Raw genomic sequence first — 24,685 nt, forward strand, 5'->3', positions numbered from 1 at the left:
GTAGACTGGAAAACTAAAGTAGAATATCCTGTATGCATGATAGCTAAGACTGATCAAACCTGGTTATGGCATAAAAGACTAAACCATCTGAACATGAAAACCTTAAACTACATTCGCGGTAAAAAACTAGTTGAAGGTATTCCTGACATAGTATTTAACAAGGACAAGGTTTGTTCAGCATGTCAAATGGGTAAACAAACTAGGTCAACCTTTAAGAGTAAAGGAAACATTCAATCTAACCGATGCTTAGATCTTCTTCACATAGATTTATTTGGACCGATTCAGGTCATCAGCCTAGGAGGTATGCTTTATACTATGGTAGTAATTGATGACTACTCTAGGTTTACATGGGTAATATTCTTACCATCCAAACGTGAAACCGCATCAAACTTGATCACACTGCTTAAACGTTTGCAAAATGAAAAATCTACACGCATTAATAGCATTAAAAGTGATAGAGGTATCGAATTTACCAACAGTACTTTAACCGCATTTCTTGATGAATCCGGTATTAGACACGAGTTGTCTAGTGCTAGGACTCCTCAACAAAACGGCCTGTCCGAGAGAAGAAACCGAACTCTCAAGGAAGCCGCACGGTCCATGATAGCCGATTCGGGCATTGCTCAAAAATTTTGGGCTGAGGCTATTAACACTGCATGTTACACACAAAACCGGTCTTTGATTAACAAATTTCACAACAAAACACCTTATGAGGTTTATTTTAACAGGGTTCCCAACCTTAAGTACCTTAAGATTTTCGGTTGTAAATGCTATATTCACATAAATGGTAAAACCTATCTTTCTGTTTTTGATGCAAAAACCGATACTGGGATCATGTTAGGTTACTCAGCAGTGAGTAAGGCATATAGAGTGTACAACAATAGAACCTTAACCATGGAGGAATCACTTCATGTTGTTTTCGATGAATCAGTTGAAAGCAACACTGCATCATGCTTTGATCTACACAACAGATTGGAAAATAACAATATCCACTCTAATAGTGAAGATGAGATTCCGGTCTTCAGGCAGTTTGTCCATGACCAAATGGGTAATGATGAAACCCAGCCGGATCAAGCTGTCCCACGACAGGAAGTTGACACCTCGGTTCAAACCGAGGAAATCGGTTAGTCTGACAATCCTGTTCAGCCTACCGATACGTCTAGCCTTGATCAAGTACACGGTAATTTGGTAGACATCCCTGAACCGAATTTCAAAAGGAACATTAAACATCCTCCTGAGCAGATTATAGGTGACCCTTCAGAACCTGTTCGAACTAGGCGTCAAATTCTGGAGGAATATTTCAATTCCGCCTTTATATCCCAGATTGAGCCGAAAAGAGTAGATGAAGCATTGTCACATCCGGATTGGATCTTGGGAATGCAAGAAGAGTTAAACCAGTTTGAGAGTAACAAAGTCTGGTACCTAGTTCCTAGACCGAAAGATCAACTGGTCATAGGAACAATATGGGTATTTAGAAATAAACTTAATGAAGACGGTTTGGTCACAAGGAACAAAGCCAGATTAGTGGCACAAGGTTACAAATAGGAAGAAGGCATTGATTTTGAAGAATCATTTGCCCCTGTAGCTAGGATTGAAGCTATTAGGATTTTTCTAGCTTTTGCTGCTTTCAAAAACTTTAAAGTTTTTCAAATGGATGTTAAAAGTGCATTTTTGAATGGTGACCTACGTGAAGAGGTATATGTTGAACAACCACCCGGTTTCAAAAATGCTGAATTTCCAAACCATGTATACCGGTTAAATAAAGCTTTATACGGTCTAAAGCAAGCACCTAGAGCCTGATATGACACACTAACCGCATTTTTGTGAATAAAACATGACTTCACCATCGGTTCGGTGGATAAAACGTTATTTAAGTTTGAGAAAAAGGAACATATCCTACTTGTTCAAATCTATGTAGATGATATCATCTTCGGTTCAACCGATCCTAAGTTATGTGATAAATTCTCAACCTTGATGACTAACAAATTTGAAATGAGTATGATGGGAGAATTAAGCTTCTTCCTAGGTCTTCAGGTTAAGCAACTCGGAGAAGGAACCTTCATCAGCCAACCCAAGTACACTAAAGAACTGTTAAAGAAATTTGGGATGGATACATGCTCTTCAGCGGCTACTCCAATGAGCTCATCGGTCAAATTGGACAAAGATGATGAGGGTCAATCAGTAGACCTGACTGCTTACCGGGGCATCATCGGTTCTCTTCTATACCTGACAGCAAGTAGACCGGATATTCTATTTGCAGTCGGTGTGTGTGGAAGATTCCAAGCCAATCCAAAACAGTCTCACTACACAGCCGCAAAGCGAATATTGAAATACCTAAAAGAACACCTGACGTTGGCCTGTGGTATCCAAAGGATTCATCATTTAACCTAACAAGTTATTCAGATGCAGACTATGCAGGTTGCAAGATTGATAGAAAAAGCACCAGTGGAACATGCCAATTCCTAGGTGATCGGCTTGTTTCATGGCATAGCAAGAAACAGACATCGGTGGCTACATCAACCGCAGAAGCTGAATACCTGGCGGTCGGAAGTTGTTGTTCACAGCTTCTCTGGATCCAACAACAACTGAAGGGTTTCGGTGTCATAGCCGAAGAGTCTCCAATCTTCTGTGATAACACAAGTGCCATAGCAATCACCTACAATCCAGTTCTACACTCCAGAACCAAGCACATTGACATAAGGCACCACTTCATTCGGGAGCATGTCATGCTGAAGCATATCCGGCTGGAATACGTATCGACAGATCAACAAGTAGCCGATATCTTCACCAAGCCTCTACAGGAAGCTAAGTTCTCTCAATTCAGACTTACACTCGGTTTAACCGATATTAGTCAGATCATCCCTAAGGATGCTTAAAGGAAATCGGTTCGGACAGACAAACCGGTAGTTCCTCCTAAACTGTCGGATTTCAAATTTCCCAAGGTATCTATGGAAGAACCGCCTCGTCTATCAGTCAGAGTAAACCGACCGGTTACTTAGTGCATGCACCAAATAACCGCATCGGGACGAACAACTGATAACTGACCGGTTCGGAAATAGTTTATCTCGGATTATTTGAACTTCAAACAAAAGTGGAATAATTACATGTGTTTAAACTTATCTGTCCTGAAACATTACCTTTTTAAAGTAAAATGGTCGCACCTAAAAAGACGTGAAGATTTGATATCTTTCATGGTCCAGGTCTATGACCAACACCCTAGGCTGTAGACATACTTATTTTATGCAAAACTCTTTATCTTATGGTTAATAGACATTATCACCTGTGATACCTGGATAATAAGATCCTCTCTCCACTAGTATATAAGTTGAACAAACCTTAAACAAAACAATCACAAGTGGCATAACTCTTCCTCTCACTAAGACAAAATGTCTCAGTTTCCAAACATCCTTCAAGTGGATTTCAACTCTGCTCAAAGCACTGAGCATTATGAGGTCTTCAAGATGATCAAGTCACTTGAAGATACTGGTCTCCAACACTTTCTAGATGACAAACATGTCATCTATTCTGAGTCTGACCTGGAGTTTTTTTACAACGCCAGGGTTTTTCGTGGAACTCCTCACTTTGACACTCACATCCAGTCAAAGGTAGGAGGAATCGTATTTGACTTTACCGAAAATGACTTTGCCAGATGCTTTAACTTACCAAAGCAGGGGCTAACCGACCTCAACATACCGGCTGAACTAAAAGTCGAGATCTCCTTAGCCTTTGCCCGGTCAAGCCATCTAGTGGATGACCACGGTGCTAAATCACTATTGAAAGCTGAATACCAGCTTCTCAATGACGTAATCGGTCGAGGCATCCTGGGAAGGGATGTGACCAACACATAATGCACCACTACCTTCAACATCATGGCAGCTATAACTACTGGCACACCGGTCAATTGGTCGAGGGTACTGTTCGACGTCCTAATCTGAATGATTGGCGTTCAAACAGTCGGCCTCGTCCCTCAAATAAGCTGTCTTCTTCTGGAGCATGGAGTTCCAACATGCCCCGGGGAAGGGCTGAACCAAGCCCAAGTACTTACCAAGGAAGTTACCGACTCTTTCTATGAGCGGTTTGAGAAGGCTTGGAAGAGGAGGAACCGTCACATCCACTCCAACGGTCACTCCAACGGTCACACCAACTCAAGCGGATATTAGGTCACTCCTTCCTACACCCGGTCATTTTGCTGCACGCACCGGTTGTATCTTTGTTCAACTCTCTTATGATCATTTCGGTTTCATCTATGTTCTCTTCGGTTTCAATCTAGGTTATCTTCAGTTTCAATCGGTTACTTTTCAGTGTGTTGTTGCATTAGTCATTAATGAAAAGTAACATTTAATTAATGAGGTAACCCCAACTACATGAGTAATTACTACCCAACTAACTTGGTTACTTTTCAACTAAATACCTACCTCGAGCTCCGCAATCGGTCAAAAGTGACCTCTTCCCAACACACTTTGGAAACATAAATATTCCCTTCTACAATAAGACAAAACTAACATTCAATGTTGATGCTTTTCCCTCCAAAACCGGATCTATATAAAGGGCCATTCCCTAATCAAATTAACACATCTCAAATCATAAATCTCTTGAACTCCTTCTCTCTCTATTAGCAAAGCTTGAATAATGCCGAGCCGAACTCTAGGAAACTTCTTGAGCATCAACTTCGATTCATGTATGGAACATTGGGATATAGAAACAAAGGAGGTCATGTTTGAATCTCTCATTGACACCGGCCTTCGCACCTTTCTCGAAGAATCCGGTCCCATACTTCTTGAGGATGTCAAGACCTTCTTTAGAAGTGCTTGCATCAGAGGAAACTACATTGTTTCCACGGTGAGAGACCATACTTTCTGGCCAAACCGTTTTTCCAAAATTCTTCTTCAAATAATGTTCTCCTTAAACCAAACCGTTTTTTCAAAAACCGGCCAAACAAACATAAGCTTTTCTAAACCGGCCAAACAAACATAAGATTTTTAAACCGGCCTGCTTCTTACTTCTTGCATGGTTTTGAGATAATACGGCAGAAAAGCCACTTCTCAGAATTAGTTGGACCTACTTCTTCTGGATCATCGAGTCGTAGCGGCAACGGTGGAGATAACCAAGGTCGTAATTCATCAGGACACATATAAAATGTTCCTCCGTAATTTATACACAATATATATTCTCGCGAACTAAACAAGAAAACAAGAGAAAAGTTAGTATACATATAAAAATGACCAATAAATTTAATTGACTACAAATAACAATTTTCAAAAGACATAAACATATTGAATAACTACAAATCTAGATATCTCATAACTAAGATTTAGATAACATTAGTATCCTCAATATAAAAAACAATTAAGACACCATATTATTGTATTAAGAATTGTATTTGCATCCATATGGAACGATGGAAGTTTCTTAGCCCAAATAGTTTATTCTAAAATAGAAGAAGAAGAAGAAATCCCCTCTTCTAGCTTAGCGGCAAAAGGAGGTGGATACCCTAGGTCCCTAGCCTCTCTAAGGTCATGGGTTTGAGCTTGTCATACGGAAATTTCGCTCGTCTAGTTAAATTGTTTAAGTAGATTTGCAGGCTATGTGTTTAACCCACGGGGATTAGTTGTACTCTAAAGGAGAAGCGGAACCCAATGTTCTATAAAATAGAAGAAAACTCAAATGCAGCTATTGGAAAATAAAATAATGGAAAACTTTTGATTGATGTAATGCCCAAATAGGTTTCTATAACTAGTTTTCCAAATAGGTTTTTGTATCTAGTTTCTATGCATGGTATGTTTCTGTTGTGAGTTTAAGCATTGATTGTCAGAAAATTGAAAGTTATAGGCCTTTATTGTTGTTAGTGTATACAATATAATAATATATTATATTAATATATTATTATATTATACAATATAATATATTATTATATTGTCTTTTATACCATTAGGGTATATTTAATTATTAATGGGCTTGGGCCTGTATGTATAAGCAATTTAGGGTTCTAGGCTAATTACTCCTATATAAGGATTGTTTGTAAAGGTTAAATATACAACACTTAAGATTTTCAAGAGTTTTTTCCGCTTTAGCAAATATCTATTTTCCAGAGTTTCATATCTTTTGTTCTTAGAAAGATCCAATAGTCAAAGCCAACATTTGGTATCAGAGCTAGATTGAAGAACATGTCGTCGACAAGATCAACCAGAGATGCAACGGCAATGAAGATTGGAAGAGAAAGGAACGTGACGTTCTCCTATCCGTTACTCACGAAGAGTAACTACTCGGTGTGGGCATTGAAGATGCGAGTAAACTTACAAGCACAAGGAGTGTGGGAAGTCGTGATGCTCGAAGATGTCGACGAACGGATGGATAGAATGGCTATCGCCGCCATCTATCAAGCACTCCCTGAGGACTTCCTTCTCATGGTGGCTGAGAAGGATTCCTCCAAACTAGCGTGGGAGACGCTAAAGACAATGCATGTTGGAGTGGAGAGAGTCAAGGAGGCAAAAGTGCAAACCTTGAAGACACAATTTGAGGCGATTCGTATGAAGAATGGGGAATCGGTGGATGATTTCGCCATGAAATTGACATCCATTGTGACTGGTATCCGCTCGTTAGGAGAGAAGGTGGAGGAGATCTCTATCGTCAAGAAGTTCCTTAGAGCCTTACCACAAACATACATGCAGATCGTTACAGCGATCGAGCAATTTGGTGACCTCAAGAATATGACTATCGAAGAGATCGTCGGTCGTCTCAAAGTCCACGAGGAGAGACTTCGCGGATACGGAGACCAAGAGGAGGAGCATCTATTTCTCATGCATGATGAATGGATGTCACGAATGAAGAAAAACGGAGAAGCCAATTTTTCTTATGGATCATCGAGTCGTAGCGGCAACGGTGGAGGTAACCGAGGTCGTGGCAAAGGGCAAGGGAAAGGTCAAGGGCGAGGTTGTGCAGGAAGCTCACCTCGACAAGAAGATACCAAGCCCCGAAAAGACAAGAGCACAATGAAGTGTTACGCTTGTCCAAAGTATGGGCATTACGCATCTAAGTGCCCTAACAATAGGTCTGACGGTGAGGCAAACCTCACTAGCTTCTATGATGAGGAGCCATCATTAATGTTTGCTGAGGTAGTGATGAAAGCTTTTCCCGAAGAAGATGATGCAAACCTCGCTAGCTTCTATGACGAGGAGCCAGTATTAATGTTTGTTGAGGGAGACAAGAAGACAAACCTTGAAGAGTTCATGCAAGAACCATCCAAGGAGGAACCAGATGTGGTGTTGTTCAGTGAAGAGAAAGTCATGGAGAAACTCCTCGCAAGTGGCGATGAGTGTAATCACACCGATGTGTGATACCTTGACAATGGAGCAAGAAACCATATGAAGGGCCATCGAGAGAAGCTCAATGAGCTCGACGAGAAAATTACCGAAAATGTGAAGTTCGAAGATGGAAGCGAGGCGCACAAGTTTCCTAATTCATCTTACAGGGAAATCTATATGAGCAGAGACGCTATATTCGAGAAGGAGAAGAAGTGGGAGTGGTGCAACAACAACAACAAGCTCGTACAAAATCCCGTGGAGTTTGGAATCCTACGAGATGTCTATGAAGAGGCACCACTAGTAGAGATGGATCATGATGAATTGTTGTTGCTCACCACCGATGAGACAACAACATATCACGAGGCGGTATTTGAAGAGTCGTGGAATGAAGCCATGAACAAAGAGTTCGAGTCTATCAGGAAGAATAAGACATGGGAGTTCACCGACTTACCACCCGGTCACAAGACCATCGAATTAAAGTGGCTTTTCAAGTTGAAAAGAGACAGCGAAGGCAACATCTTCAAGCACAAAGCGAGATTGGTAGCAAAAGGCTATGTGTAGAAGCAAGGTAATGATCTTCAAGTATGAGTAGAATATTTATGTGCATTAACTGTTGTGATAATTGGTTGTGTTGAAGGAACAATAATAATAGTAGAAAAAGATGATATAGTGTTTGATAATGTTGTGGAGGTCAAAGAGGGTGATGGTGTGGAGACGATGAAGTGATATTATTCTTCCATTGAAATCGTTTTCGAGAGTTTCCTTTATAAGCTCTGATACCAAGCTTGATTTTTAAAATTAATATAAATAATAACTATTTGATAAAAGAAAAATTGAAACAATATTATTAAATAAATGAGTAATATTTATAATAATTTATCTATTTATAATAATAATAGAAAAGATAACTAAGAAAAAACTTATAAATTAATTAATATACACTTTAATAGGAGATAAATCAATCATTTGGGAAAATATATTTAGTTTTATTAAATATTATCTGAATTTAATTATTTTGGAAAATAAAATTTTAAAATTTAGAGTGTAAAATGAGGTGTCAAAAAAGAGTAACTTATTTTATTTTATTTATTATTTTATTAAATAATAAGTTATAAAATTAGATAAAATTTATAAATACAAGTTTTAAATTAGTATAATAAGTAATAAAATATAAAACATTATAACTTAATTAATATTTTTTAAATAAGAGATATATATAAAAAAAACATTTTTGTATTAATTTTTTTTAAATAAAATAATAACCTTTTTTTATATAATATATATCTTTTAATAAAATTTATTTAATGAATATTTTTTTATTTGTTTAATTTAATTTATTATATTATATTATTTCTTAAGTTTATGATAAATTATATTTAAGATAAAAAGGGAGGATAAATATTTAATTTCTTAACATACTTTTTTTTTAATATTATTTTAATTTTATATTATTATTTTATATAATTGTTAGTTTGAATTAATTTTAGAAAAAAAAGAAGAAAAAATAGATTGAGCTGCGGCGGAGCTTTTTGTAAGACAGTGGGCGCTAGGCTTCTTCATCTCTTTAGATAGATAATAGATAGATAGAGAGAGAAAGATTAGAGAGCAAAAACCGTAAATTCCCAATTGCAGGATTCAGTCGGTGTTGGTGGCGGAGCAGCAAAGGAATTCGATTTCCTTCGCCTCTAGTCTCTTTACCCGTCTCAATTTCTGTTACCTTTCTTTTCTTTTCTTTTCTTGATTCAATTCCTATATTTATAACTTTTCCCAATTCGATCTTCTTCAATCTCTGTTGATCTATCTCTTCATTCAATTTCATATCAAACAAAACAATATCCGATTCTTTTGAGGTGATCGCTTCCTGACTATTCTGTATGGATCTGACTTTGGTCGTCGATCGGACGGCCGAGCTATTTCGTATCTGAATGATGGGGTTGGAATCTTCTGGAAGTTTAATTCGCTTCGACTGGGCGTCCAGACAGATAATCGAGCCGCAATTTATGGGTTTTCTGATTGCTCACTTATTGGAAAACAACAACAACAGCAGCATCAACAGTTAATACATTCTCTCCCTTTCATCTTTATCTTATGATTTACTACATGCATGATTATTCACAATGAACGAGATCAACATCATCAGAAGTAATAGTAGTTGTAGTAGTAGTAGTAAGGAAGGTGAACCGCAAGTTACATCTTCGTCCTCGTCCAAAGAGGTGCTGCGTGCAGTTCCATGGTGTCCTACCCAATTTCCTTTCTCGCCTTTTTCTCCTGTAACTGTTGATACTGACGTCAAGCTTCAACAGTCATCACGCCTTGTTGTTAGAAGACCTGTAAGTATATTACAGCTATTTCTTGTTTAGATTTTCTAGAGAAAGCATGTATTTTTATCTGCCAGGACTCATGTTGACTTGGATGATGAAAATAATTATGTGTCAACTTTCAATTTTTGTACAATATGTCTGCTCCTGTGATTCTTCTATTGTTTGATCATTTAGCAATATATGTGAATATCCATTCACTTATAGATGGAGAAGCAGACATAGATTCAATAACTGAATCTACATAGGTTTACTAATTGGAGTGTGCACAATGCACATATAAACAACATTTTTCCTGGTGTTCTTCTATGTTCACGCTTACTCTTGTGATTATAAATCTTCTGGAACCGTAGTTAATCATTGTTACAAAGGATAGACCCATTTCTTGAAATGGAAGGTGCTCTCATTTTTGTTTTAAGTTGTTAGGTTGTATAGGATGAGAAAGAAAGGTCTGTACTTATTTCTGCAACCTGTATTAGAATAATTTCATTTGTTGTCCTTTTTCTCTTCAAATTTCACTGCTTATTGGACTTTATTTGATCCTTCCTAAACTTAAATATCCTTTTTTCAGTTGGTGGCAAGGTTGACAAAGTATATTGGGGAAACATACAAAACATGTAATCCTCAATTCCAGTACTCAGAGGAGTTACCAAAGCGATACTTGACAAGTCCCTCTGCCGGCGTATGTAATGATGGACATGATAATGCAAACTCAGACCTTATACTGGTTGTGAACAATGTGCTAAGTAATTCAGGATCACAACGAAGGTTTGATCTAATATCTGTTTTCCATCTTTCCTTGGAACACATCTTTATCTTTTTCTGATCTTGATCCTCCTATCAATTCTCCACTTATTTAATGTGATATTGCTGCCTGAGGGTTCGTGCCAACAAGTTATTGGATGTTAACTTGTGGCATTAGACTGGGACTCAATGGTATAATTGCTTGACAAGTATGATATTAGATGCTTTAGTGAAATATGTACAATTTAATTTGTTTCATGAATATAAATTGGTGTAGATCATTCAATCTTTAGTATTCTTCAATAAGAATAGATGAATGCCTCAATACTTATAAGACGAGGGAATGAACCTGTTTGGGAATGATGCAGTTTAAAATAACCTAAGTGGACGTATTCACTTGTATGTGAGGGATTAAATTTGAATATGGGAAGCAATTATATTGACGTGCTTGCATATGTTAGAACTTGTATGAATTGCACACTCATGACCAATTTCGGTTGGCCAGGATTAAGCAATGGACTGGTTGTTAAGCTGACAGTCGCATAAAGCCACGTTTTATATGGTAGGTCATAGGTGCCATGGGTTGTCTTGGTCATAATTAGGAACTTGTCAAGGGGGCCCAATTTGGTATTCATGTAATCGTCCACATTTTTTCTTTTATTTTGAAAAACAATCATCTACATTTTTCTCTTAAGAGACCTTGCCCCAAGATGGAGTTTTGCTTGTGGGGCATGTTTTGCTTAATGGTTATTTGGCTTATTTGGTTGGGTTTAACTTTTCAGTTGGATAAATGCATTCAACTTTAGGAGCAACCATCTGAATCTCTTGTTCATGTATTTACTTATTTCTTCTGTATGTCAGAAGATGAGTCCAACTAGTTGGTTTGTCCTTAGTACAGTATGCTGCAGCTATTGTAAACATAAATCTTTATTTCTTGGAACCAGGCAGCTGACTTGAAATCAAGGAGGAAATATTTGGAAAAACATTCTTGTAACATTGAACGTTGTATTGTTTCCAATGAAAGCTTTCATTAACAACATTTATAGTTACTAGAGGAAGAATATGCATCTGACCTTTCCATATTAAGGTCTAACACCCTAGCACATAACTCAACAGAGCTATTCTTGAATCTAGTGTTTCGCAAACAATGGTTTGGAGTTACCATTACACTTAAGAATTTTATGATCATAACCATACAAGGTAGCGGCTGGACATGCTCCAGAAGTCATTTCTGGTTAGGTAAACCACAGAAATGAATATAAATTAAAAGCTAAAATTAGTCAAAAGGACAAAAGATTACTATGTGATTCAAACGGGTGGGTGAAAATCCCCCCCTTTCCATGGTGCATATCAATTGTTCTCCGTATTCTACAATTCATGGAAATTCTGTTAGAGCTTCTCTCGTTATCATCTACAGGTACATTGTTAAAGAGATGCTTGGTCATGGGACTTTTGGACAGGTCGCCAAATGCTGGGTTCCAGAGACAAAGAGTTTTGTAGCTGTGAAGATCATTAAAAATCAACCTGCATATCACCAACAAGCTTTGGTTGAAGTTTGCATTTTGACAACGGTGATTTTCAGTCTCTAGCTAGTTTTTGGACAAGAGATTATTCTTTGCAAAACGTAACTCACTTTTACCTATTTTTCTTCAGTTAAACATGAAGTATGATCCCGAGGATAAACATCATATTGTTAGGATTTATGATCATTTTGTGTTCCAACGACATTTGTGCATAGCATTTGAGCTACTTGACTCAAACCTGTAAGTTATTTAGTTATTTGTTCATTTTCCTTTTGGCTTCTATGCTCCATTGATCATCCTGAATCATTATCATGTTTTGAGGCATCTAGGTACGAGCTTATCAAACAGAATCAATTTAGAGGGTTATCATTAAACATTGTTCAGCTCTTCTCAAAGCAGGTAAATGTATTCTTTATCAGGACCCTAACCTGATTTTTTTTTGTTTCCGTCGGGTTGCACTTTTTTTCACTTCCTTCTTTCTCATTTGGTGTAACTAGGCTTTATCATTGCGATTTTCCCCTTTTCTCAAATTAGATTTTGCATGGATTATCACTTATGAAAGATGCTGGTATAATTCATTGTGATTTGAAGCCAGAAAATATTCTTCTCTACAGGTTAGATAGTTCCATAACAACATGCTATCATTATGAATTGTGATTATGTATTTGTCTTACTGATGCTAATCAAATGTTATTAGCAGCACGAAGCCAGCAGCAGTTAAGATTATCGATTTTGGATCAGCGTGCACGGAAGACCGAACTGTTTACTCATACATTCAGGTGACAAATAATAGTTTATTTTTTCTTTACAGTACATATTTTTCTATGCTGTAATGTGTTCCAATTATTCTATTTCTTGTTGGTATTGCAGAGTCGTTACTATAGGTCTCCTGAAGTCTTGCTTGGCTACCAGTATCCTTTTCTCCTGCTCTTTTGTGATAACTTCTTTTATTTAACTTCATGTTCTGGATCTCCATGGAGGAGAAATATATACAAGTATTTTTTAGTGATCCAATGATTAAACCAATCTTCCAGTCTGACATGGTAGACGATCAATATATTTATGTTGACATGATTGAACTTCAGTTGTTACTTGAGACTATTTACTTGATATGGGTTTATTATAATTCTACTCCCTAATTTGTTTAAAGTAGCTTGTTAGTTATAAAGCTTGTCAGCATACTCTATATCTCTATTTTTTCGTTTTTAGGCTATCCGAGTTGGAGCATATAAATAAACCAATTGTTATATACTTTGATTAAAAACATCAGCATTCTGGATAAAATAATGATATTCGGATCTGAAACCCAACTAAAATCTCAGATAGTAGATAGACTTCATGCTTTAAATAAGGTACAAATTTGACTGTCATACTAATTATTTAGAATGCAGTTCTAGGGCTGTTGGTAGTGAAGGGTAAAATATAATTCATCTGCAGAATGCATACTGATAAACTTAAGTATAACAAGTAGGAACTAGAAGTGCTTAGTTTCTTGGTCTGTTTAACTAAGAGAAGGCAGCAAAAGAAATGATATATTGTTGTAAGAAATATGCTATATTCCGTAAGAGTTCCATGATATACCTTAACCATCTTCCAGGTATACAACCGCTATTGATATGTGGTCTTTTGGATGCATAGTAGCTGAACTTTTTTTAGGAATACCACTTTTCCCAGGAGCATCAGAGTTTGATCTACTCAAACGGATGATAAAAATACTCGGGTATGGTCTTAAGTTATTGGTGTTTATCTTGTAGCAATATTGAAGATGATGCTGTCCTAAAATGGATGTGCACACATAGAGAACTACTTTGGTTGCTCCAGATTGGTTTCCATGGTAACTTCTGCTTAAAATTTTACAAAACTGGAAATGCCACAAGTTAGGTTGAACGGTGATCGTGATATCATACCTGTTGAGCCCATCAGGCTTCTTCCTCAACTGTGTCTACTTGAGCTCTGCAAATTTGTGGCTTTGAGGTTACACTAGATGTAGAGGACTGACTGAATCTTTTTAACGGATTCATATTTAATCCTTCTCAAGAAACGAAACACAGAACTCTCCTTATGACAAGATAATAGGCACTTATATTTCTCCCTGAACTAGGAAGGTTCACAGTCAACTAAAGAGTGTCTAGTAATTTTTAAAATAGAAACTAAGAAAGTTCAATGCATAGAAATTCTTTCAATTGGATAGGATAAGTATTAGAAATTCTCATATTAAGTTTTGTTATAATTTTCCCCACCTATTGAACATTAGTGTTCATTTATGTTCTCGGGCTTTTTTGCATATTATTTTCTTGTAATTGGATCTTTTTATTTGTGGAATCACACATGTTAGTTACATCAGTTCATACTCTGCAGAGAACAACCCCCAGATTATGTATTAAAAGAGGCCAAAAACACAAGCAAGTTCTTCAAGTTTGTTGGTAATGGTAGTAGCCGTGATGAGGGAAATGAACATTCTATCCGCAGCCAAAGCGTCTACCAAACATTAGGCGAAGAAGAATATGAAGCAGTATGTCCTATAATTTTTTTTGTGCTTTAAAGTATGAATACATATTCAGGGATTATGCTATCTTTAACTTTGATAGTGGATCTTTAGGGGTTTATTGTTCGAGTTGAATAAACACCACCTTTGAGCTTTAGACGTTGTATAATTTAGGGGATAGAATAATTTGTGTCTTGTCCTTGTAACCATTATGTGGATATTTCTTATGTTCAGTTTTATCGTTTAACATGAGTAGCTTGAGGCTAAATTATTTGTGTCTTGTCCTATTCATCACATTAACCAGTTCTATACATTCATTGAATTATCATTTTTTAAATATGTCCTTGTTTTTTAACTGTTCAGAGGGAGTTGAAAAAGCCTTTGATTGGAAAAGAGTATTTTAAACACATGAACCTTGAGGCAATTGTCAAGGAGTATCCTTACCGGAGGAGCTCGTGTGAAGAAGACCTTGTTAAAGGTTAGTTCTGTATATGGTAAAAAGAGGAAATAATATAAGATTCAAACATGTTGCCCATGTTCCAAGAAAACTGCTATGTGAATTGACATCATGAATTTCGTTTGCAGAAATTGAAATACGCTTAGCATTGATTGACTTTTTGCGAGGGCTTGTCCAGTTTGATCCTGCTAAAAGATGGTCCCCTTTGCAAGTACTGATCTTTCCATCTAGCACTTTGCTGTGTATGTTCAATTATGCAAACAAATTACAAGAAATTACCAAAATAAAAGTTAGAATTCAAGCTGGGAAGTACACTGGCTGCTTTTTTGCTTTTAATGTTGCCAAGGGTTTTACATATTCTTTAACTGATGGACTTTCTGGCATATTTAGCATTAGCCCATAATTGTTGCAACCATATTTCATATAAAGTAGATGATTCTTTTGTCAAATCATTTTCATTGTAAATCCACGGCATAAAAAGTTTAATTGCTCATTCTAATTGTTTTTGCAATAGAGTGATGTAGATTGCATGAGACTTATGAGGCATGCTATAAAATTTTCTTTTGGACATAAATATGCAATGTTGTTTGAGCTGAATAACTTTTGACTGGCAGCATAATTAACTTAGTTAAAGATGTGGATGGTACATTTGAACTTAGATTACAACCCATCTTATTGTGTTTAGAAGGCGTTGCAATCTCTACATTCTAAACTTTTATCTGTTACCATATTCCATTGTTGTTGCAGGCTTCAAATCACCCTTTTGTGACTGGCGAACCTTTCACACAACCTTACAAACCTCTACCAGAGTCTCCTCGTGTGGTATGTATACATTTGTAAAATCTGATCATCTATTTAACATCGACTTCTTATTCTGTAAACTAGTTGTGTTTCTATGGATGCTTGTTAAGGGTTTAATATGTAATATCACTCACATTATATGGATGCTTGTTAAGGGTTTAATATGTAATATCACTCACATTATGTGCCTCTTGGTTCATTCTTTGAATAAACTATATGTTCTTAATGGGGGCTATATAATGTGAACTTGTATTTATGACAATCCAAATCATTATCACTAAGTTAATTTGTTATTATGATACGAATTAGGGAAGGGTACAAGGGTATACACGTAAGGTTAAAATGGTTATTAATGTTGGCAGAAGAAGTTAGAGAATTGTAATAGCATAAAAATTATAAATAGTAAGAGAGAGTGTAGGGCAGTGATGAATAGTGAATGGAATAGAACCATTGATATTTTTTCTAGTTTCTCATATCCAGTTTAGGGCCTTAGGCCATTCCTTAAAGTATGTTGTCCATCTATTGACAACGAATAGTCGTTGTTGAGTCTCTCCCTTGGACGAACCCAATTGGTGCTGAAATTTACCGCAAGCATTCGGTCCAAAAAAATACTTTAAATTTTTGTCCCAAACTTTATCATGTTTGGGCTCTCATTAGCTCGAAGAAAATCACTTCCGTCGGTAAGTGACCTTTTCCGGGATTTTTCAATAAGAAGCCCGACGCAAACTAATAGAAACATCTCAAGACGTTAAACTTGTTTGTGATAGGCAAGGAAATAGATCACTGCCAACTAGATTAATTAAAAGAATTGAACATTAGAGGATCTTTGAAAGTTAAGAACCTCGAATTAGTGATGCATCTATTGCAAGAGAGAGAAAAGTTTTGCTGTTAAAAGTCAAGTATCAATGTGTTGAACATACAGTGGGAAGATAATGATGAAGATGATTATAATAATAAGAATAGACACGAGGAAACATGTGAAGCTCTTGAAGTTCCATCCACAAATCTTATGATAAAAAATGGGTGAGAAAGTTGTTTGATTCTCTAACACACCTTGAGTTTTACAAATTGGAAAATGTGAAGCTCATATTCACCATCAACGAGAATACTACTAATAAAGATGACAATGGAATGATAGTATTCCCCTTGTTAGAAGAACTTGCTATTCATCACATGAGGAATTTGAGGGAATTGCTTGCTCCTATTTGTAGTACTGGAGCATTCCTTCACCTCTCCATGCTTGTGATATCTTATTGCCCGAACCTGTGAACTTTTCCGTCACATCTCAAATCACTCAAAGATCCAACTGTTTTTGGTGAATCTTCCGATGAATTGTTATATAGCATCTCATATCTTAGTGGTCTCACTTATCTTTTCCTTAGTAATTTAGAAAAAAGAATTATTTTATTTCAAAAGGCAATGTGTAGAATTTTGAGAGGGGTGTTTGCGATAGATATCGGCGTCGATTGGGTTCGTCCAAGGAAGCGATTCGGCGGCGTCGATTTCTTGCCAATAGATGCATTACGTGGTATAATATTTAGTTACCGTGAGTGTCTCTTGTTTAAGATTGAGAATGTTGAGTTCAATCTTAAAGAGGCGAGACGTATTGTTGTTTTGAGAGTAGGTTTCCTTAACGGTGTCCCAAATGTCTTTTGTGGTTTCATACCTGTTGACATAGATTTTAGCCATTTCAGGAGTCATGGAGTTAACAATGGCTTGTTAACTCCATGACTCCTGAAATGGCTAAAATCTATGTCAACAGGTATGAAACCACAAAAGACATTTGAGACACCGTTAAGGAAACCTACTCTCAAAACAACAATACGTCTCGCCTCTTTAAGATTGAACTCAACATTCTCAATCTTAAACTAGGGTCTCTCACGGTAACTAAATATTATACCGCGCTATGCATCTATTGGCAAGAAATCGACGTCGCCGAATCGCTTCCTTGGACGAACCCAATCTACGCTGATATCTACCGCAAACACCCCTCTCAAAATTCTACATGGTATTAGAGCGGGTTTTTCCATCTTGAAGAAATCGATTCACAATTTTCTTCTGCCTCCTCCAATGGTGTAAATAGCCATTGGAGGAGAACTCAAATGATTCTATAATCTTATATTTTTCTAAAATTATTTATCACAAATTCCATTGCACTTTTTTTCTTCGCAGTTTCGTCATTTCGAAACTGCAATTCAGTGGAATCTGTATTGAGCATCGTCTTCGTGTCTCGACACATTTCATCTGTCCAAAATTTATCATTTTTCACTTCAAGAGTTGCAAGAGCCAAGAGCAAGTGCCAAGAGCCACTCCTCTAACTAAGTGAATCATGGATTATAATCAGTCAAATTTAAAGAATGTCATCAACATTTCCATCTCTTCGACAACATCCTCTCCACTCTCATAACTGCCCAAGGCCTTTCCTATTAGGTGGTTAACATTCTCATCAAAGCTCTTCCCAAGTCGATTTGAGGAAGTATGTGGCAAGTTGCGTAATCTCAATATCTTTTACCCAACTTGATGGGGAGTGGTAGAATTATTTCTCTATCTTCCTTAGAAGGAAATATGGAAAGTCAAACCATTCTGAAAATGGAATATTATCAGTAGCAAATCCATGGGATTAATTGATTTGCTAATTGATTGAAGATTTGCGGTTGGTTGTCAAATCAATTACAATTTATATGATTTTTTGTTTAAATTATTTCCTTTCCTACAAATGTAATTTTCATTATTTAACACTAGACTTCTTATGTATAGAACACAAGCAATAAAATTCTCTACAATTTTCCCTCTCTCAAAATTTCTACACAATGTTTGATGAAATACCATACATTAAGGAGGACAATCAACTTTCCTATCTCTTCAATATCGGAAGATTGAATACTGTTCGAAGTTAAGTTGTTTGTTTGATGAGGAAATGATAATGTATCTCCCTTTGCTACAAATTTTATATATATTTTATTCTCAAAATTTAGCGCCTTATATCCCGTGAGGTATATCTTTGTCATTTTTGGTGTTAACAAGTCAAGACATGAGGACGCTGTTATTGATGTCCCATGCTTCGTAGGATGAATTTTCTATTTTGGAGCAATTGTGGTTCCATTGATAAATGAGAGTTTCTCTATCTTGAATGTTCATTTTTACGAAGTTAGCTCATTCGAGGTAGTTGCTTCCATTGAATTTAAAGGTCGAGATAAGAGAGTAATCAACAAATTGATGGTTAGAGCAAGATAAGAGAGTAATCAACAAATTGATGGTTAGAGCATTTAACGAGAGCTGCTCTGATACCATGTAGAGTTTAAGCTATTGAGAGTGAAAGTATTATTAAGAATGTATAATTTACATCAAGATTGAGAAATATATAAAATAAAATGTGCAAACATGGTAATATATTGAGCCCAAACAATGGGCATCAATTTCAAGGAGGATAGATAGATAATTCACTGTTACAATAATGACTACTTTTTATTTATTGTTTTGTTTTATTCCTTTCCTTTTGAAACGTTTGAACGCATCTTGCGCTCTTTTTAATAAAATTTTACCTTACTAAAATAAAAAATAATGACTACTTTTTTCCTAACTTGGTAGACCAAAAAATACCAAGCTTCTATATACATATATATTTGTTTTTTAGACCTTTTTTTTTTCTTGGAGAAGGCTATTATAAGTGCACAACATCTAACTGCCAAGATCTTTTTGTCTATTTTTTTATGTGATATTTATTTGTTCATCAGTCATATTAATGGGCTTATGTCTGTTATCACAATTTCACTAAACTATTCATTTGTTGAGGATCTTCTAATTCTATGATCATTCAATGTAGCCCTTGTCGCAAAATGTAAAAGTGGATCATCACCCAGCTGGAGGTCATTGGTTTGCTGCTGGCCTTTCTCCTAATGTGGGTTGCCTAATTCTTCCTAAGATTCTCTTTTTTGTTGGTTTTGCACTTGCTCTGTTATCCACAACAGATAGGTAGTCTCAGACCTTGTATATGGACACAACAGTAGTATATCTAATCTATTTTGCAATTCATGTAGATATCTGGAAGAACCAGATTTCCTATGCCCAATAGCCCTCATTTTCAAGTGGCTCCACATGGATATTATGGTAGTTATGGTAGCCTAGGAAGCCATGGAAGCTATACCGATAACTATGGGTTTGTGGGTGGCAGCTATGGAAGCTATGGAGATAATAGCAACATGCATGCGTACTTCTCACCGGTTGGTCCGTCAGTTATGAAGAGTGGTATACCTATTCTAGGAAGCAGTCCTGATGCCAGGCTGAGAATCCCTCAACTTCCCCATATGCATAACCTTGGTGTGAGCCCATCTGCCGGAAATTTTGTGCCAATGTCTCTTGGAACGAGTCCTTCTCAATTTACACCTCCCTGCTCATATGGCCATGTTTCTGCTGGTTCTCTTGGACAATTTGGTCCAACTTCACCACTGGGTAAGGGGGGGACTCCGGTCAGCCATTTCAACAGGAGAAAAAATATGGAATATTCCGCTAATTTGCATTCTCAAGAAAATCCGTCAATTCCTCATTGGCAAGGGCAAATGGCTGAAGGTACAAGCTATGGCCAAATTGAAACAACATCTCAAGGGATTGGTGGCACTCCTTCCTTGCACTTGCAGTCAGCTACAAATGCTCCAAGCTGGAAGAAGCAACAGAGTGGGCCTGGATACTACGTTCCGCATAATGTTCCGCATAATGTTGGAGGTTCGTTTGCAGTTGGGTCTAATATGCAATTCTCGCACCTGAAGGGAACTGCTTATGATAAGCCAAAGGCTAGCCTAAATTTGCCTGATCCTGGAGATTGGGATCCCAATTATAGGTATATACGCGTACATCCATTATTGTTGTTTAATGTATATTTCTTTATTATTTTTACTGTTGTGATATTTTAAGACCTGTGGGAGGGTTTGATTTATGGTACATGTTTATAGAAGGCTATTGGTAAGAAAAATGCTTCTAGCCTTGTTGCAAACTTGCAATGAAACCAAGTAATGAAGAATCCCATCCAAGATGAAGCTCTATCATGTCAATGGTTTGGTTAAAGATGAAGCTGAACCTAACCTAACTATCATATTGAGCTGTCATGACGATATGATTCTGTGCTAGCCTCCTCTAGGAAAAAACCGTGTCTTAGAAAAAGATAAAAGATAATTAGAGGGATATAATTTGCTTAGAGTATTTTGTTGTACCAATTCATATATTGACATCTACATCAATATGTGAATCTTTTAAATAATTTGAATGACATAGGCTTGCTCGTGTGATCGGATATCTTTTATTTAGAACGCTGGGTTCCGCAACTCCTTCGGAGTGTGACTAATCCCGGGTTAAGTATATAAGTCCATAAACACACTCAATCAATTTAATTCAGACTTACCACCTGACGGGCTCGAACCCAGCACCTCAGGGAAGCTGGGGATATCCAATATAACTTATAGCAACTCTTGTAAGGACTTGTCGTATTTGGTCTGTACTCAACCACAGTCAATTTGGTCTTCATGCTTACTGCGCTTTTGAAATTCTCCCTTAAAAAAAAATAGTATCTTAAGTGTGAGCACTGGTCATAAATCGGTTAATGATATCTTACGGCTGATCACTGAAAATGCAGTCCTTTGAAAGAAACGGGTCACTAAATAAGTGATTCATGGACATCTAAACTAGTTAAGAGATTTCATTATTATTTTTTCATTTTTAAGTAACTTGCCACTTTTTAGTAGTAAGTATATTTTAAGAAGTTATTATCCATTTGTGTGCATCACTCATATTTGTTCTTGAACTCATGTTGCATTTCTCTCTCAGCGAGGATCTATTTCTGCAAGACGATGGTTCCGAATTGAGCAACATAGATTCAGAGTTCAACAAAAAATTTCATCTTGATCCAGCTTTACCTCCATTGTACGTGAGCAAGCACAACCATGTTCCAGGCACGACTTCTGGCTCTTCAATGCAAAGGTCAGCATAGGTTACCCTGACAAAAGTATCTTAAAAATCAATATGGTATTTTTTTGTGGACTTTTTTTTATACTTTATCTGCATCTTGATTGTTTATGTTACATTGCAACTAATTGAGCCTATTTAGAAACTAATATTTTGTCATGATCTAATTTGAAAAATCACTAAACTTAAAATTGAAAGTGTAAGATTTTTCTGGATCATCGATCATATTTATATTTTGCTTCATTTATATAGAGATTGTTTTACAATCTGGTTATTTTATAGATCAATGTGATTTTTTACAAGCATAACTCTTGTAAATTTTTCAGATCATGATAGAAAAAAGAATAGGTTATGATTTTATTAGTTATATATTTTAGTAGGTTAAATTTATTACAACTATTTCACTATCTTGAAATTCAATGTATTCCATCTACATTGTCTCCAGACCAAATGGATCCGTCCAACCATTTTTACATGGAGAAGACACTGAAACGCATGGTGGGCATGCCAGATACGTGACAAAGGGTTCACATTTTATGAACCATTTCCCGTCAAATTCTTCTCCAAGCCGTCTTGGCCAGCAACCAATCCAGCGGTTCAACCCGGGAAGATCAACATCATCAATTAAGGTCCAACAATCTCCTTCTGGTTTCAACTTCGGTGGTCCTGGTGGTCCTCTTTCGCCTAAGAGTAGCCAATTTAGCAATGGTATGTCCCAAAATCAATTCCAAGCCAGTGTTTCTTTTGTACCTTTCGGCCTTGTTTGATTTATGGTTTTTTTTAACAACCTATTAGGGTAATAACTCAAGTGAAAATAGTCTTACTTAATATATAAATGTCTTGCCATTCCCACTAAATACAATGGATAGTTTACTCTTTTAACCCAAATAATAAATCTATCTGTATCAAACATTCTCTTTTTTTCAAATAACCTTAATTATTTCTAAATAGTCTTTACCAATTTGACAAATATTCTGTTGTAGGGCGCAGAGGCAACCTTCCAGTGACGACAAACATTCCTCCGACTTCTCGTGGAAGAAAGGACTACAGTGGAATCACGTAGCTTGAAAGTGATTTATTTTTCTTCTTCCCATTTGCGAGTATTTGCATGTTGGCAAGAAAAAAGATGTCCCAAATATCTAAACAAATTGTTCATTCAATATGATTGTCATTGATATAAAATTTACATTATGATTTTTTTTTATTTTTTAATTTATTCATAAAAAAAATATCGCTTTATTTCGAACCCCATAATTTGATTTGATCAATTTTGCTTAAATTCTTTATTTGATATTAAATTATATCTTGACATTTGAATGTAAGTATAATTTAAAAAATATATATTTCTTAATAGATTATTATATTAAAAACAGTCATGTGTAAAGACAATTACAAAAAAATGACTAAAAATTAAATAAGTTTTTTTTTTTTACTTTTTTTCTTTTTCTAACTAATAATGTGATACTATGTCATCTTCTCTTAAATTTTTTCTCTTTTTTTTAGAAAATTTGTAATCATGTTCTTTTGAATTGAAGAATGATCATATTCTAAATATATTTTCTTAAATGTCTATTCTTAAATAAATATCTCATTAAAACACCTTAAGTTTTTATTAAACCCAAATTTTCTTCATCCCGACCTTAAACCTGGTTTAATATGCCCGAATCTGTTTGTTGATATCGAGGATATCAATGGAATTTTTAGTCAAGCCTAACTAAAAAATGTTTAGAAAATATTGTAACACATTTAAGCATTTATTAACTTAATAGTGAGTATAAAAATAAAAAAGAATTTAAGAAAAGTAAATTATGAATTCTGTATTTTAAGGAAAATCTAAATAAAAAAGGGAGGGTAGCAACCAAATATTGGTCATGATATTGAGTCCAAGTCTAAAAGCTTTGGATCTATAAATGTTTTGAAACTTGAACCTCAATTAATTTAATTTTATTTAAAAAAAGGAATTTCATAAAATACAATAATATACATGTAGATATGTTTGTGAAAAAAAAAATCTGAATTTTATTGGGTGAATTGAAATTTTGATTTTTTTTAAACCTCGCAATTTGAAGCTTAAAATTAGATGCGACAATTCGGGTAAGTTTTAGGTTGGCACGTTGAGATACTAATCTGAATCTGACATGTTTAGTAATTCGTGTTAATTTGACCTGTTTATTTGTGATTGACCCAAACATGAACCATATTTACCTAACTCAATTCAAACCCAACCTGATGTAATTAATTCAAGTCTCTCTATTTCAAATTAAAATGACATAAAAAATAGAAATGAAGATGAATCACAAATTTGGTTAAACAAATTCTACAAAAGAAAATGAGTAAGTAGGAAAAAAAACACAAAATTCAACAAAAGAAACTTATAAACGAGTATCAAATCTACTTTGGGTCATTTCGTGTCGATCCGATTTTGACATGTTTATTAATCAAGTTAAATAGGTCGACCTGATTTTGACCCGAACAAAAAATACATGACCTTAACATGACTTTTTCGTGTTCGATTAGGTCGTGTTTTCGTGTTAGGTCCAAAATTTCACGTAAACAAAATTCTGTCAATGAGTTATTTCAACTTTAACTAGGCCGGACTTTTGTTTACGTATTTTTATTAATTAAGGTTTGTTTTTAACGGTTTCAAATGTCATTAACTTATTATTTACGTGACATTTATCGAATTAAAGGTTTTGACTATCGAATTTCAGAGAATCAGTTGTCAAAAACCCTCCATCTCGCTAAAATTCGTTAGTTAAATTAATGACATTAATATTTTACTTATTTATAAATATCACGTATATAACTAGCTTTTAGCCTGTGCATTTGCACGATTAATAATATAAAAAATCGTGAAAAAAAATTACGGATAATATTTTTAATTTTATTTTTAACCGTTTTAAGTTTATGGGTGGGTCAACCCACAATCCGACCCAAATATCTATTTACTCAACATCATTATATATAGATTAGTTAGTTAAAAAGTTGAACTTATATTAATGTTAAAACGTCTCGCGTTTATCAAATTTGGTGTTGAATTTCAAATATAAAGTCTTTGTAGCCTAGTTGGTTAAAGAGTTGTACTTGTTTTTGTTAGGTTGCAA

General features: G+C 35.7%; 1 protein-coding gene across 3 annotated transcripts; it reads left to right on the forward strand.

Moving 5' to 3' along the window:
• Positions 1-8,841: 8,841 nt before the first annotated feature.
• On the forward strand, positions 8,842-22,823 carry LOC124919992 (dual specificity protein kinase YAK1 homolog). 3 transcript variants are annotated; one of them, XM_047460374.1, is made up of 19 exons: positions 8,843-9,631; positions 10,191-10,387; positions 11,781-11,934; positions 12,017-12,126; positions 12,216-12,285; positions 12,421-12,500; positions 12,584-12,665; positions 12,757-12,797; positions 13,484-13,606; positions 14,245-14,398; positions 14,735-14,849; positions 14,957-15,039; positions 15,576-15,650; positions 19,453-19,527; positions 19,667-20,463; positions 21,444-21,596; positions 22,027-22,048; positions 22,100-22,289; positions 22,565-22,823. In XM_047460374.1, exons 1-19 carry the CDS (start codon positions 9,419-9,421, stop codon positions 22,642-22,644), a joined length of 2,814 nt encoding a protein of 937 aa, XP_047316330.1. In that variant the 5' UTR covers positions 8,843-9,418; the 3' UTR covers positions 22,645-22,823. The 3 variants fall into 3 exon arrangements, with proteins under 3 accessions (XP_047316329.1, XP_047316330.1, XP_047316328.1); XM_047460373.1 differs by having other exon boundaries at positions 8,842-9,631; positions 12,587-12,665; positions 22,027-22,289; XM_047460372.1 differs by having other exon boundaries at positions 22,027-22,289.
• Positions 22,824-24,685: the final 1,862 nt, after the last annotated feature.

Source organism: Impatiens glandulifera, chromosome 1 (genome assembly GCF_907164915.1).
Source record: "Impatiens glandulifera chromosome 1, dImpGla2.1, whole genome shotgun sequence".
Classification (NCBI taxonomy): Eukaryota; Viridiplantae; Streptophyta; class Magnoliopsida; order Ericales; family Balsaminaceae; genus Impatiens; species Impatiens glandulifera.